Below are 16,086 nucleotides of genomic sequence, written 5' to 3'. Positions count from 1 at the left end.
TTTGTTTATTGTTTTTTTTCTTTGTTTGTGTTTGTGACTTCTGTATCGTGCTGAACAACAAAGTACGGATTTACCATTCTGTTTCTCTTCCATCCTTCTAGATCATCAAAGAGCCCCCCCCCCCACCTGCAGAAGACAGCGAGGTAAGTAACACCAACAACCTGGTTTCATCAATGTTTAGGACAAGATTTTGTTCAGCTTCCTCACAAGAGGTCATGATTCTGCTGCATGGCAGAGTATGGACCTTGGCAGGAAGTTAAACCTTTGGGAACAGGTAGGGAAGGAGAACAGAGGCAGATGGTTCTTTCACTTGGTCAGAACAGCACTGCAGAGTTAGGCTCTGATTCACAAAAAGGACAACTCTTAAGCATATGTTTAGCTTTGAAGTTAATGGAACCTAAACGTGTGCTTAACTACCTCCTTGGAATAGCACAATAATGATTTTGGTGTTTCAGCATATATAACCAGTCTTGGCAGCTGAGCACTAACTCACAATGCTTATCCCTTACACTTCAACTGCTGTGAGCAAAAGCAGCCCATAAACTTTGCAATTGTGTCTGAAGAGAATGGACCAGGTTCTGAACAGATGTAAAACACAGTATAACCATCCTGACACCAGAAGAGTGGCGCCAACAGGGGAAGTTTTAATGGAGGGAAACAGTAAAGTAACATTAAAACTTTCATGTTAATTCTGTTTATTTTTTTCTAGACGAATCCAGCAACAAATGGTTTCAAGTTATGTCACCATTACTTAATCAGTAGACTCCCCAGAAATCTGCCCAGTTTTTCATCCGCCCCTTTCTGTATCCTCCTGTTTTCAGTACTCACTCGATCTCTTTTCTTACTTCCATTCTTTTGCACATGGGATTTCATTGAAGAGTCAGTCAGCTGTGTCCAGGGCTTATTGATGTCAATGGAAGTTTTTCCATTGACTTCCCTAGGGTTTGAATCTGTTCCTCTTAACTATGCAAGTAAAAGAAGACTTAGATCCATGCTCAGAGTGATTTTGTTGGCTATTTCCTTTTGCTTTTTGCCTCTGGAGACAAAGTCATTGCCTGCTTCAGCTTGCAAGTGAGAAAGCTTGCTGAAATGATCTCTGCTCCCTGTGAAGTCAGGCCCAGTGAGTGTGCTCTGTGCCAAGGCAGAAACCCTTAAAGCTCAGTCCTCTGCAGCACTACCAAGGTGGAGTTCAACCTAGCTTCTGTCTGTATTGAGCACAGCAAAGAAGTTGAGGGCAGATGGAGCCAAGGCCGATACTGGAACCTGCATCTTGATGGCACTTGTCCCCTTCAAAACAGGCCTCAAGTAAAAATGCACATCTGAGCATTCCTGGACCCAATGGAGATTTGCATTTGGGTTCAGTACTGAAGGCATTTGCTGCTGAAGGCACCCATCTCTCAGAACAGCATCAACCCATATGTTTATATGCAAGCATCTGGCCTACTTTCAAAAGTAGCCATTTCTGTTTGGGCTCTACATATATTCACCAGCTTTGTTAGCTTTCATCCTCTGAATGAAAAGGAAAATATTAGCCTAAAATTGAACATGTTCTGTTCGGCATCACACATGCCTCCAAGCCAAGGGATTCTATTGCTGAAGTTAATTAAAATGCATCATTCTGGAATGCTGGTTCACTGGCCAAGGACTGGAAGGGGAAATTAAATCTCTGTGCTAAGGGGAAAGGCGTGCTTCACTTACAAGGAAGCCTTTTCTCAAATCATTAAGTGCTGCAAAAGCAGACCAGTTGCTACACAATAAACCAGCTGTGGCACGCAAGTTGTATTTGCTTCAGGTTAGTTTTGGTTAAACCAGTGTAAAGATATCTCTGGAAGTGTTATATTTTCTCTCATCCCTGATTCTGACAGAGAGGAAGAGTCCACACAGCTTTTTGGATAGAACAATCTTCAGTTCATCAGTCCGCTTGATAGCTTTCCTCTAGCAATGTGTTTGCCAATGGCTTTTTATTTTAAAGTAACCTGATCTCATACTGAGGAGAATGTGGGCAAATTCTTTTTGCATAGAAGCAGAAAAACTACATTAATCTTATACCTGTAGGTTACCTGCTTCCCCATTAATACAAGAGAAGGTCTATACAATATTCTAGCTATTATTCTTATTGTTTTGGGACCCTGGGATACGGAGATTTGGCTACAACAACCTGCTAGAATTACAGGGACTAGCCTGATTGCAGACGTATAATTTCACACGCACTTTCCCCAAAGCTCAATGCTCAGTTATCCTAAAGTCACCTTGTACAATTAGCAGACAAAGTAAAATACACTTTTACTATTTTAGAAACTGTAAAGCACCAGTGCAGTGCTCAAAAATTGGTAAAGCTAATTTTTGAATCTGTGACCTGTACTTCGCATTTTTTTCCCTGACACAAGAGTCTCTTGCTGGTGGAAAAACTATTTCATTGGTCCCATTTACTATTATAGAGTCTGGTCCATGGAACAAGAATGGCAGTGATGTGATGCTTTCAGAGAAGACTGGATACTCCAGATTTCCTACTCTGCTAAAAACAAATGGAAGATGGTGTTGATTTTCTGCATTCATGTTTTTCTTACATGTTGTAGGTCGCCTCCCTTGCAGAAAACCTAGTAACTGCTCATCTCCAGCATGAAAGAGTGCTAATCCCTTAAGCAGCAGCATTACAATTACAGTAAAATTATTTTCTTCTCCTAAAAATCTTAGCAAAAATAAGATGAGGAATTCTTGCATCAGCAGCTTTGGGAGCCGAGGCCCATATGTCTTTGCACTGCAAGGATAATGCATTATACTTTAACAATACAGGGAAACTAGCATTACTGTCAGAAACCCGCCAAAGGTTTTAATGAACTCTACTTTAAAGGCCTTTTGAGAAAAATTGGAGACTTGCTCACTGTTGGTGAAGGAAATCATTATTGGCTAAAAACTTCCAATTAATTCATTCAGAAATTGCAAATGTTGTCAACTTACCACTGTGCTCCTCAGACAACAGAGGATACTGGAGAAGGTTTAACCCAGATGAAGGACAGATGGTTTTACTTACAGCCAGGAAAGATTGAGTTAATGGTAATCGGAAGAAGTGAAAGTCTCAAGGAGTCAATGAGCACCTTTCTGACCTGTGATTGACTCATTGCTAGCGGATCAAAACCACGTTCTTCTACTTCCAGTAGATAGGAAGACTCTTTCTAGCCCTGCTGGAGGAAGACATGTCTGCTTTTGTTCAGGTGCCCATCACCTTCAGGCTGCGCTTGTTGGAACAACTCTTATTCAACTCACACCCTAAGCCTATCAAGAGGCTGAAGCTGGTTCTCAGTATAGCAACCCATTTTCTACACCAAAAAAAAAAAAAAAAAACACCTGCAGGGATCTGCAGCTTCCAACAATTTCCTGTTCATTACCTGACCCATGCCAGGGGTCTGCTGCTAGTCTGTCCCACAGAAAGATAAACAGGAGCACTCCAGGAGGCACATGCTCTTCTCATTGCTTCCCTGCGCTGTAAACTGAGACCAGGCAATGTTAACATACACTGCTGTATATTCATTTTCTGTCATGGCAGTGCTTTCTCCTACAAAATGGATTCAGTGACACAAAGTGTCCTAAAACCTGGCAAAACCAGGCAGGAGACATACCAGATGACCCAAGCATGCCCTTTCCTCGTCACTCAGACCCATTTTTTCCATGTTGCTCTGTTACCCAAGCTTCACAGTCACTCCTAACGTGGCACCAGGGCCAAGCCACCAACCAGCCTGTAATTGGATAATCTTTATGTCTGTTGTCATCTTACCCACATACACTAACGTTAACACGCACAAGAAAGTCCTGAAGAGAAAAGCACCATTCACCAGCACAGTCATGAGACATTGACAGTAATTATTGCTGTCATGGGAGGCCTGCATGAAAAGGAGAAATTTAACTCACTGCATGGCATCTATTGTTAAGCTAGCAGATGAAAACTTCTGTTCACCTTGAACTAGTTTGATCTCTTCTCCAACTTCTAAACATTCATGAAGCCAAAGAATGTCTAAGAGGAATTCATCTTCTTGGGGAGCTACTTGCACCCTCACTTATTATTGTATATTAAATTCTTCCAAATTATTTTGCTCTCTCTTCCTGAAAAACCTTGCTGGGAATATAGCAAAATAAGCTTCAGAGAAAAGCTCTGATGCAATTTTTTTTGTAGACACCAAGGCAGGAAATGTATTCTGTTATTCCTGAAATAAAGCCAGGTCACAGTGGTATGCCAGCTCTTTTCCTTCCCCTTTACTCTCTTTTTACAATGTGTTTTGGAAATCTGGGAGGAGGAGAAAAGGAATCTTTCAAGATACAATCATTTAAAAGAAAAAGATTTGGAATGTTATTGGGAGCAAATGAGATGTAGGTATTACTCCATGAAGGTGTGGACTTCTATAACCAAATTTAATGCAAAATATCTAGGCAGATCCAGCACAGCACACTCAATTAGTGTGGAGGTGGTGAACAGTTGGGTTTATTCCCCCATCACTGGCAATAGTCCCCTATTGCCAGCACTACATGCAAAAGACTCTGTGGAGCAGCAATCTCTATTGTAAAATCATAGTTCAGACATGAGCATCTCTAGCACTACAGTCCTTACAAAATGCAACCTGGGAATTGGAGTTACAAGTCTGGGTACATGAGGTGTTCTGTTCTGTAGAAGGATTTCCTGTGTGACCCTGTGCACGTTATTTTTTTGTGTAGCTCATTGTCTGAGCCATGTAGTGGGAATACCTCAACATTCCTTCTCCTTTATCTTCATCAAAACAGGCATTCTGTCTTAACTGTGCACATGCAGCACTCTGCACACAGAGATATATCTTAGGCAGGATCTTTAAGAATCTGTACCATAGATAAACTAAGAATTCCATTGTCACTAAGCCTGACAAGGCCTGGTTTTCTAAGCATTTTTGTCTCAAGGATAAATTTATATGTGTTTTTTGCTGATGCCTAATGACAGTTGAGCTCTTTCTTCAGCCTGCTCCTTAGCAGAACACCAGTGGAACATCTTCTCTTAGATATTCTTGTGACCTATGAGTGCTTTCTGACAACAGTTTGCAGGCTTGGGCTGGTGAGAGGTGCAAATATGAGAAACACCAATGCCACGTTCTTGCAAAACACATCAAAGATTATTAAGATAAGGCAGGGTTTATATAGTTGTGATTTAGATGCCTGGCCGAGTATAACGTGACAAGCAAAACCTGCCAAAGTAGGGAGGAAATGTTTCTTGAGAACCAAGTAAATTATCCTCAAAGTGTAACAATGCCTTTGCATTTGAGAGGTGGCCATGCGATTTGGAAATGAGTCTGGTGTTAAGGGAATGGGTTGCAGTAAGGATCTGTGAGGCTGGAGGACAATGTATTTCACCTCCAGGTTTCCTCAGCTGTAAAGTTAGGTGATAAAATCTCTTAGAGGAATTATTATCCCATGTCTTACAGTGCTTTTTTTGCAGGCAAAGCACTCTATAAATGCTAAATTCTGACAAGATTCAGGCATTGCAGAGACAACTGTGAAAATAATTATAAGGGTGGGGAGAACGGTGAATTGTCCAAACTTTTTAAAATCTGGCCAAATTTAGTTTGAATTCTTACCCTTAGTGGTTCAGACGTCCCTAGTGGAGCCTGAATTATCCTTGTGTTACCCACAGATGAGGTTGCCTCAGGTCAGGGTCAAAGTATACAGAGCCCAGCATGGACTCTGAGATAAACACATCTTTGTTTTCTGAAATCCAGCAGTTATGAATCTGGATCTTTGACTGTGAAATGTAGCTCTGTCCTGCTTCTTCTTCTTCTTCTTTTTTTTTTTTTTTAAAAAAAAAAGAAACTCTAGCTCCATCTAAAGCAGATTTTGGGGATGGAAAGATGCCAAGTTCTGTACAGTCAATTTCCAGCATCCTTAAATGCACTTAGATTTTCCGGGGCTGTTTTTTGTGCTGCTGCTGGATCAGAGCTGAAGTTCCTTATGCAGTTCTTCCTCAGGCAAAAACCCTATTGTAGCTAAGTGTAGAAAACTATGGGCAAAACTGAGTCAGGATGTGAGAATTCTGCCCCATTTTATTGGCTCAGTTCTTCTGAATGGGGCAGCTAGGATGCTGGGGATGGGGATGGTATGCCTCTTCCTTCTCATTTTCCTGCTTTTCTGCCACCCTGACGCCCAAGTTTCCAGTTGCTTTAGTTGAGCTACTCATATACACTGTGAACACATTTGTCAGATGAGCAGGACATCACTGGTGTTTTTTGTTTTTATTTTTCTGCTTGTATTGCAAAACCTCCTATGCCCTTCAAAACATGTAAACAGACTCATCCGGAAGAAAGCTTGTGACTCCTTTGTTTTTCAAGTGTTCGCTCTTGTCTTTTTGTGCGTGTGGTGCTTCTGTTGTTGTTCTGGCAGAAACACTCCTATCTTAGATTGAAGTGACTTGCAGGGCTTTCAAGGGCTTGTGGGGAAGATTTCCTAAACCTTGGTATTTCCTGTTGTGAGAAGTCCAGTCTGTGCTAAGCTGAAGACAGAGAAAGAGAGAATTGCTGAAGGAAAATATTTAGATGGCTTTGATTCCATTTTTTGAAAAAAAGTCCTCATGGAAAACTTCATGCAGAGATATTAAGTTCTTAGGTTGCAGCAAAGAGCCTCAGCAGCTCTAACCAGAGAGAGAAAGAGAGGTTAGCTACAAAGGAGAGGGACCTTATATTTATGACTCAATTGTTCACTCTTCCTTTAGATCAGGACAATTTTTGCAGCTGAATTTATGTTTTGTTTTGTTTTTAAATAAAAATTCTTTTGTTTGACATGAAAAGCATAGTTTGTCTTGGATTTTTTTCTCCCAGTTTTTTAATTTTCCTACTGGGGAGTTCAATTTCAAAGTATTTTTGGCTTTTTCAGTTTTGGAAAGCTCCTAAGCTCTGGAGTTTCGCCAAATCCCTGTGAAGAATTAAAGAAAGAAAAAAAAATTTAAAAAGAGGGACCATTTTTCATCTCTCTCCACATTTTTCACAGGAAATACTTCACGTTTTTGATGAACTCTGCTTTTCTGCTTTGCCAATTCACAGCCTGAATTGCAGAAATTAAAGCGAAAGGCACTATGTAGGTCACAGCATATGCACAGTTGTTATAGTGCACCATTTTTTACATAGAATATACTCACTAGAACTTTAGCTAGATTGATTTTAAAAACACATAGGAAGATTTTCTTGGTTTGTTAATTGGGCCATATCTGAATGCCATCATGAAGGCCAGAGTCCTAAACACGTCTAAGTTTGTGTTTGGTGATGTCCCTGGGTTTCTGCCTGCTACAGCAGGGGTAGAACACATTCCATTTTGTACAGAATTTAAGTCTCATTTTTCACACAAGGTCTGACTTTCTGCTGGCATAAGGCCATGAAATCACTGAAGCCACATGGATTTCCATGGGTAGCCTTGCCAGCAGAGGCAGAAGTTCATTACAAGAACTAATTCCATTCTTGTAACTTTTCCATTAGTCTTTTCCATCCTATTACACTTGGCCTGCTCGTCTTAAAAAAACAATCATCTCCCTTTTGGACAGTCACACTGGGGTTGTTCCCAAATGTACTCCTAATTCACCTACACTCAGGATCAAATTTGACTTGCTTGCTTTCTTGCCCTCCTTCACTCCCCCTTCTGTCAAATCTGAACTACAATACAATGATTTATCTGTGTCCTAGAGGATTATGTCAGCAAGGGGAGCCATGAGTCAGTGAACACTCCTCACAGCAACGGCTGGGCCTATCTAACCACAGGCACAGGGAAGAGGATGGCAAAGGGGTAAGTCCCTGCTGCCATCACTCATGGCTAGCATATCAACCAGACTTGCAGCCAAAAGCCCCCAGCTCTTGACTATCCTGAATATTATTTTGGCAACGTCCTCAATGATTTTGCAACTTGGAAATAATTTACTTCCCTGAATTTAAAGATGATGAAAATCCCTTTAAATAAAAATATTGCAAAAACACACATTCTTGCTGGAGCTGGATTGTACCTTTCAAGTGGTGGTAGTGTTTATATAACAAAATATTTTTTTTTCATGAGTGTACAGCCTCAGGAAAACAAGCAGCAAGAGAGCAGAACCTTTATTGCACTGGCTCTAGCTGGCTTAAAGAACGACGTGACCTGTGACCGTTTATCCCTTACCATCTCAGTTCATGCTTCCTAACAGTACAACCCCTTCCTTCTGTTTTGTAGGAGGAAGATGATGATGGCCTTCCAAAGAAGAAATGGCCAACAGTAGATGCCTCTTATTACGGTGGTCGAGGAGTTGGAGGCATCAAACGAATGGAGGTAAATAGGCACCAGTCCATGTGTCAGAAAATCTCGGTTTTGAACTGAGCTGTGATATCCTCATGCAATTTACCCTGAAAGAAATGTATAGGCACAAACCTCTTTAAGCTCTCTTCTACATCTGAGCCAAAATCTTTTTTATATAGGAATATTTGAGACAAACAGACCTATTAATATTGGGGCCATCTCTTTCTTCTGCTTCAGTAGGATCCAGGTCTTTGCCTGGGATACATGGGCAGTGTTGCCATGCAAATTGCAAGGTAATATTTTTATAGTTTTTCTGAAGCCCTTCCCCACCTTTGCATTTCGGATTCTGTCTTTTCAGGTGCGCTGGGGAGAAAAGGGTTCCACAGAAGAAGGCGCTAAGTTAGAGAAAGCCAAGAATGCCAGAGTCAAGATGCCAGAACAGGAATATGAATTCCCCGAGCCCAGGAACCTTGTGAACAATATGCGCAGACCTTCTTCTCCTCGGAAGTGGTACTCTCCAATCAAGGTAAGTCCAGTCCAGTGTTTTACTGCATAAAGTGTTTCCAGGAGATCTGTGTTAGGTGGTCCGTTTTCACATCCATGGTTAAGATGTAGAACTGTCCATAAACCTGTGACCTCAAGGTGCTGATGGAGAAGCTGTGCATAAGAAAGATAGAAAGATAGCTCCTTTCTGTGCTATAGAAAGGAGACTCATGGGCAGTGGGTATTTCCCATCAGGTGGATCAGGTTGCAGGGTGACATTGCTTTCTGAGACCAGAATAAAAAGCTGATCACTTTTAGTGGTGTAGCTAGCTGCTGTAAAGTGCTTACAGACTCCACTGTGCTTCCAGAGGCAGGCCCTTTAGTCCAAATTGCATATTCTCTGTGTTGTAGGGAGGAAATAGCACCCTCTTTCCTTACAAAGAGGGGAAAAATCAGAAGAAAATTGCTCTTAAATATCACCAAGGAAAAATGTTCTGACCAGATCAAGGACTGCAGTGCAGCACATGGATGTCTGCCAGCTGGCATGGGTCACAGAGCCAGGCCTACTGCAGGGCAGCATGCTCACCTCACATGGAGGGGATGCCCTACAAGAAGGTTTTGGCTGAATTAGAGTGCCTCAGAAGTGAAAGTGCAAATTCACGCTGTTATCAGGTCACATACAATGCAAAGCTGCCTAGCAGTCACCCCCAGGAACAGAGAAGGATCTCCTTCTCTGCCATCTGTCCCAAGGGCAGGCAGCTGTTCTTCAGCTTGGCTTCCCTCATGTGAATGGTTGTCAGTGTACAAAACTGAAACAAGAAAGCAGCTGAATAATTCACTGATGCAAAACCCTTCGTCACACATGTGAGTGCTCCTCCTGGATTAAGAGAAACAAACCACACGCAACAGATATTGGTGGCATCATCCAGAGTGGGGTATGAAGACACTCCAACATGAGAAAGTTAAACTTTTACATTCAAGACAAGTTAAGCTGTCCTCAGCAAACAATTTTCAAGAGGTTGCACCTGTGTAATAAAAAATAAAAAATCCCACACATTTTTCAGGGTTATCCTTTTTGGGAAATGCTAATGCTCAGTTTGTGGTATTTGCAGCAGCACTGTAATATCAGAAAAGACTGAAAATGCACAGTTCATACCCCAGTGCAAGCCTGGCACCACTGGAGCCTGGATCCCATTGCGAAGAGTGGAAATTCTGGTTAGGGTTAGAAACCCTCTACAGGCAATTTGTTAGACCGCCTAGTGTTTAACTTACCTTAAATTTTATGCTAAATGGGGAAGTGCCTCACTGCTGGAAAGCAGAGTTTTTATTCTCCTGTCTTCTTCCTCTCTAGAAGCAGCCAACCTAGCCAAACATATTCTACCAGCTACGTTATTGAGATGCAGGTATATTTCACTGCAATACACCGAGGTTTCCTTGCATTGTTTCTTGTTACTGATCAGCTCTGAGCAGTGCCCATAGGAATTTGGGCAAGTCACGTGTTTTGGCTTTCCTCAGACATTGATCTTACAGCTGGTTCAAATCCAGCAATGGAAATGGCAAGGATGCACAAGGGAGTACTAGTGGTTTCCGGAGGATACAGAAACGCGAGCCTCTTTGAAAATTTGGTTCAATGCCCTCTCTTCCACCACCACCCCCCCTTTAAGATTATCATCTAATAAACATAGCCTACCAACAAGTCATTTGCAATTGTATTATAATGATTTCAACATGTGTTCATGAAGGTTATTCATTCCCACAGTGGGACAGGTTACAGTCAACTTTTTTCAGTTCAGAGTTGGGAATGCAGTAAGCACCATCCCACATAGCTGCTCCTTTGTTTCAAAATGTATCGTGTTGTAATTTACATTACTGCAACGTGTTCGTAAAACACACTAGTCCCATCTGGGAGATTTTCACTCGTACGATGTGCTCATGGAAATGACCTCATACAGCTGAGAGATGCAGCTCAGTTGCTTTTTGTGTGCTGCAGTCAGAAGGTTTCACAGCACAGAAAGCTGTACTCTAACCACTTAGGAGTTAATAGAAGCACCAGTTTTAGCACAAGGAACGTTGAATACGTGTGCACTTGCAGATGGAATCCATGTGGGCACAGCTACTGTTAGCTGAGAGCTGGGTCCTTTCCCACAGGAGATACCGATGAGTTTCTCCCTTCTTTCTTCACCAGTTCATGCTGTTGGATTACAGCCTCAGGAGATTTTCAGTTTATTTTCAGAATTTATTCTGCATGGTAGGAAGTCAGTTCTGAACAGAGAAGTCAAGTTTATTGCAGATCTGTGTCCCAGCTGGAATTTCTCCAAAGTTCAAAAGAGATTTGGAGAAAAGATTCAATGTACGTTCGTTTTGAGTTCAGTTCTAATTCTGACTAGGAACAGCTTTTGCTTCGTAACAGCAATCATTTGATTATTAGGGGCCTAAGTGTATTAGAAGTATCTCATGGGTGATAGAATCATAGACGCATAGAATATCCCGAGTTGGAAGGGACCCACAAGGATCACTGAGTCCAACTCCTGGCTCCACACAGGTCTACCCAAAAATTCAGACCATATGACTAAGAGCACAGTCCAAACACTTCTTAAACTCCAACAGGCTTGGTGTCATGACTAAGTACCTGGGGAGCCTGTTCCAGTGCGCAACAACCCTCTCGGAGAAGAACCTCTTCCTGATATCCAGCCTGAACCTCCCCTGTCGCAGCCTGACAACATTCCCTTAGGTCCTATCACTGGTGACTAAAGAGAATAGGTCGGCACCTGCACCTCCACTCCCCCTCGTGAGAAAGCTGTAGGCTGTGATGAGGTCTCCCCTCAGCCTCCTCTTTTCCAGGCTGAACAGGCCAAGTGACCTCAGCCGCTCCTCATATGTCTTCTGCTCTAGGCCCTTCACCATCTTAGTAGCCCTCCTCTGGACACTCTCCAATAGTTTCACATCCTTTTTGTACTGTGCTGCCCAGAACTGCACACAGCACTTGAGGTGAGGCCGCACCAACGCAGAGTAGAGCGGGACAATCACTTCCCTCGACCAACTAGTGATGCCGTGCTTGATGCACCCCAGGATACAGTTGGCCCTCCTGGCTGCCAGGGCACACTGCTGGCTTGTGATGTATGTTCTTAGTTCCTTTAGAGAAATCTCTCCTTTACACCATTCAAACTGTATAGTATAAGGACAGGTCCTATCCAAGACCCCATATCCAAATACTCCCTAACTTTGGCATGTTCCACATCTGGATAGTGTTCAGCAGCCTGAATCTGTCTGTGGATGAGGTTTTACCTAATTATTAATTGCTACCACACCCTTATTGAACTGCACCCAAACAGGCTGTGTATGCATGCCGGATAACTATATACAATGCTTTCCCCACGTACAACTGTGAGCACTCAACAAAAACAGAGGGGATCATTTCTCTGAAGCAGAGATCCTGCAATTGCTCTCCCTGTGCAGTAAGGAACTTGCAAAATTGGCATAAACTCATCAGTACTCTTGGCAGAAGCTTCTGTCTAGAAGATGTGAGCATATGAAGATGAATTTGCATTGTCTTATGCAGGGAAGCTATCGCGGAGTTGTAAGAAGCAGGGGGAGGTGAGGAGGAACAGCCTATTAGGTCATTGGGTCTGCACTCTCAGCCAAAGCAGCACTGCTAGCTTGGGTCTGTCCTTCACTGCTTTTTCCAGTCTGGTTTTTAAAATAACAGAGGCTTCCACTGCTGCTCAGGGGGAAATGTTTCCCAGACTACCAGACCTCACCCATAGGAAATGTCTCCTGATACTCAGCTTAAATTTTCCCTCATCCCCATGCTCCACGTGCTCTCAGCTTCTTTGGTTAGAACAGACATTAAATTTCCACCGATTCCACTGAACTGTTTGAAACATCTCTTTTGAAGGTAGATAAATATGCATGTAACAACCTATTGAAAAGAAAAGAAAAGAAAAGAAAAGAAAAGAAGAAAAGAAAAGAAAAGAAAAGAAAAGAAAAGAAAAGAAAAGAAAAGAAAAGAAAAGAAAAGAAAAGAAAAGAAAAGAAAAGAAAAGAAAAGAAAAGAAAAGAAAAGAAAAGAAAAGAAAAGAAAAGAAAAGAAAAGAAAAGAAAAGAAAAGAAAAGAAAAGAAAAGAAAAGAAAAGAAAAGAAAAGAAAAGAAAAGAAAAGAAAAGAAAAGAAAAGAAAAGAAAAGAAAAGAAAAGAAAAGAAAAGAAAAGAAAAGAAAAGAAAAGAAAAAAGAAAAAGAAGAGAAGAGAAGAGAAGAGAAGAGAAGAGAAGAGAAGAGAAGAGAAGAGAAGAGAAGAGAAGAGAAGAGAAGAGAGAAGAGAAGAGAAGAGAAGAGAAGAGAAGAGAAGAGAAGAGAAGAGAAGAGAAGAGAAGAGAAGAGAAGAGAAGAGAAGAGAAGAGAAGAGAAGAGAAGAGAAGAGAAAAGGAGAGAAAAGGAGAGAAAAGAAGAGAAAAGAAGAGAAAAGAAGAGAAAAGAGAAGAGAAGAGAAGAGAAGAGAAGAGAAGAGAAGAGAAGAGAAGAGAAGAGAAGAGAAGAGAAGAGAAGAGAAAAGAAAAGAAAAGAAAAGAAAAGAAAAGAAAAGAAAAAAGAAAAGAAAAGAAAAGAAAAGAAAAGAAAAGAAAAGAAAAGAAAAGAAAAGAAAAGAAAAGAAAAGAAAAGAAAAGAAAAGAAAAGAAAAGAAAAGAAAAGAAAAGAAAAGAAAAGAAAAGAAAAGAAAAGAAAAGAAAAGAGAAAGAAAAAAAATCCTTGGTAAAAGAGGAGTGCAAGGAATTAAATCTGAGGAGCAGTGAAACAAGGTAGCTTGATTCTGACAAAGAGCCAGGAAATTCACATTTTAGGGCCAGTCATCTTGCTGGCCCACGGGCCTCCTTTTCTCCACACAGCACAAGTGCCAGCCTTACTTGGAGTGTTCAGCCTTTTGCCCGTTTGTCTGATGGAGTTTTTCTTCCCTTTACATCCAATCTCCAGGGTAGCATCCATATGGTACGTAGACAGCTGTTAACAGAGTGGATAGATTGCCGCTTGAAATGCTCTAGGGCTTTGTTTACTGCCAAATACAGTTGCTGACACTTAACAGATTGTTATTATTATTGTTACTGTTAATGTTATTCTTATTTGCTGAAGTTACTTCTTATCACGATGCCAACTGCATTTATTTTTTTTAAATATCATTTCACCAGTTTGAAAGGTCAGTGCAAATAAACCAAGGAGCAAGACAAGTCTAAAAATTTCTCATGAACCTTGCCAAATCCTCAGTTCATCTGACAGAGGGAGGGACAGCACAAAACATAGATGCAAGTGAAGGATCATAAAGTTCTGTGCCATTTGTCTTAATTTGGTTCAGGATGTGCTCCCTGCTACAGCCAGCCACACAGCTGTCTATGCTTTGGTTTGGTTACTAGCTTTCATTCAACCCCTATTTCTACCTCAGGTTCTGTCTATGTCTACCTGTTCTCTCCTCCTCAGAACATTTATAGTACTCAGATGACTTCAAAAAGACCACTAGCACTCTCTACACAACTATACATAAAGGACCATGAGACAAGGCTCAATTCACTGCTCATCCATGAAAACTCACCTGCAAGACATACCTCAAGTCTGGGGTTGAAGCAACAACTGGTCCTGCCAAAAAGAAACCACAGGTGCCTCCTAAATTGAGGCAACTTAATATTGTCTCCCCAGCACATTTTTCTAGACTTTGTCTTGAGGCCTGAGGGCAGCTTGCATTTATAGGCAGCTTACAAAACTGCCTCTGACTGACAATGTACCAGGTCTCAAGAGCAATGTAGGTATCAGGTCATTCCCTAGACTGGGGCCAATACAGCGCTGACCTAACCATTAATTCAGGAAGAGAATGCATTTTTTTTCAGGCAGTGGCTGGAACTATGCCTTCTTTCATTTCTCATCTACATCTGTCACTGTTTCTACTTTCTGGACTTCATATCTAGTAGGACCCAAGGCTTTATTTGCCTCCAGAACTTTTTTTTTGTCTCCAAGTTACTTTGTGCTTCAGTTGCAAAGCAGTTCCCAAACAGAAAGTGACCCGAGATGAAGCTCTTGTCTTTTCCCAAGAAAGCTCAGTAGACTGATGGAAATTAGGACTGTGGGGTAAGAAGGACTTTTTTATTCCATGGAAAGTTGCAATTTTCCCTCTAGTTTCTTAAAGGAAAAATGACCAAAAAAGGTATTTATTTCTTCAGTTGTCAGAGGGGGCAGGAGACCAAAAGCTTCAATGAGCTCTGATGTAGGAGGAAAGATGCATTCAGAGGGATTGTTTTCAGTTGGAGGGATGGATTCAGATGGATTCAGAGACAAGGATGGCTTCCTTCAGGTCGAAGAGGCTGTGCTGTCCAAATGCAGGAGTCGGACAGAGGACTTTCTTGGTTCTTCCTCTGAGAATTAGACTTTCCTGGCTCTCACCTTAGGAAGTCTTTTTCCCAGTGTCCTATGGAAACAAGATCTATGCAGTCATTCTGTCTGTCTGTCTCCACCCCTGAATCCCTCCAATTCCCAAGTAAAGCTTTGAACCATTGGCTCAACACGGTCGTTGAGGAATATAGGTCTCAGAGAGGATTACAGCCCTAGCATTTTCTTGAACAGAGAAGAGAAAGTTGCCATATATACCCCTATGAAAGGAAGAGTGTGCATTGAGTGTATAGATTCTTTAATTAGATACTGGAGAACCACTGCCACAGAGAGACCTTATAAATACCCTGACTGTCAGGGGGTCTTACCTTCACAGACACTGAAGTTCAATATCAGCCAAAAAACCCAAGCTCTCAGGGAAGTGAGCTTCTGTGTTTTGATACATAAAATTATTTGTAATATGTCACAGTGGCCACTTAGGACTGGAGGTCAGCCTCTCAGCCAGAGGAGATACCTAGTACAGGCACAGCAAATGGTTAAGGAAAAAATGTGCATGTTTAAGCTGCAGTTTGCACAGCTCACTTGTTCTTACATTTAAGATAACACACTGCATGTCGTTTGATTGCAGGGAAAATTGGATGCTCTCTGGGTCTTGCTGCGGAAAGGTTACGACCGTGTATCTGTGATGCGCCCACAGCCAGGAGACAAGGTACCGTGCCTCAAGACATTTCTTGGGAAAAATAAAATCCATCTAAAACTTCTGTCTGCCTTTACAAGTGTTACCTAAGTGTTGTGATTAGTTTTCCATGATGAGGCAGACATGCTCATGACAGCTCAGAAACAAACATTCAGTCACATTTTATCAGCTTTGTTTGTAACTTGCAGTTCATGCAGTTTCAGGCCGATATATTTTCAAGCGTAAAAACTGTCTTTGTGCAATGACAGAAATACCCATCTAGGGGCCCAGTACAGACTTACTT

The 16,086-nt window shown here is 41.6% G+C and overlaps 1 protein-coding gene across 2 annotated transcripts in view; it reads left to right on the top strand.

Annotated features, from left to right (window-relative positions):
- The window catches only part of ANTXR1 (ANTXR cell adhesion molecule 1), a 118,111-nt gene that overhangs the window by 76,020 nt on the left and 26,005 nt on the right, over nucleotides 1-16,086 (top strand). For both annotated transcript variants that reach the window (XM_066983299.1, XM_066983298.1), the window contains exons 14-17: nucleotides 102-143; nucleotides 8,197-8,292; nucleotides 8,618-8,785; nucleotides 15,735-15,815. In XM_066983299.1, coding sequence (XP_066839400.1) covers nucleotides 102-143; nucleotides 8,197-8,292; nucleotides 8,618-8,785; nucleotides 15,735-15,815 — 387 coding nt within the window. The remainder of the gene's footprint in view (nucleotides 1-101; nucleotides 144-8,196; nucleotides 8,293-8,617; nucleotides 8,786-15,734; nucleotides 15,816-16,086) is intronic.

Source organism: Anser cygnoides, chromosome 26 (genome assembly GCF_040182565.1).
Source record: "Anser cygnoides isolate HZ-2024a breed goose chromosome 26, Taihu_goose_T2T_genome, whole genome shotgun sequence".
Lineage (NCBI taxonomy): Eukaryota > Metazoa > Chordata > Aves > Anseriformes > Anatidae > Anser > Anser cygnoides.
The sequence above is the reverse complement of the archived record's forward strand: the minus strand, read 5'-3'. Positions and strand labels throughout refer to the sequence as shown.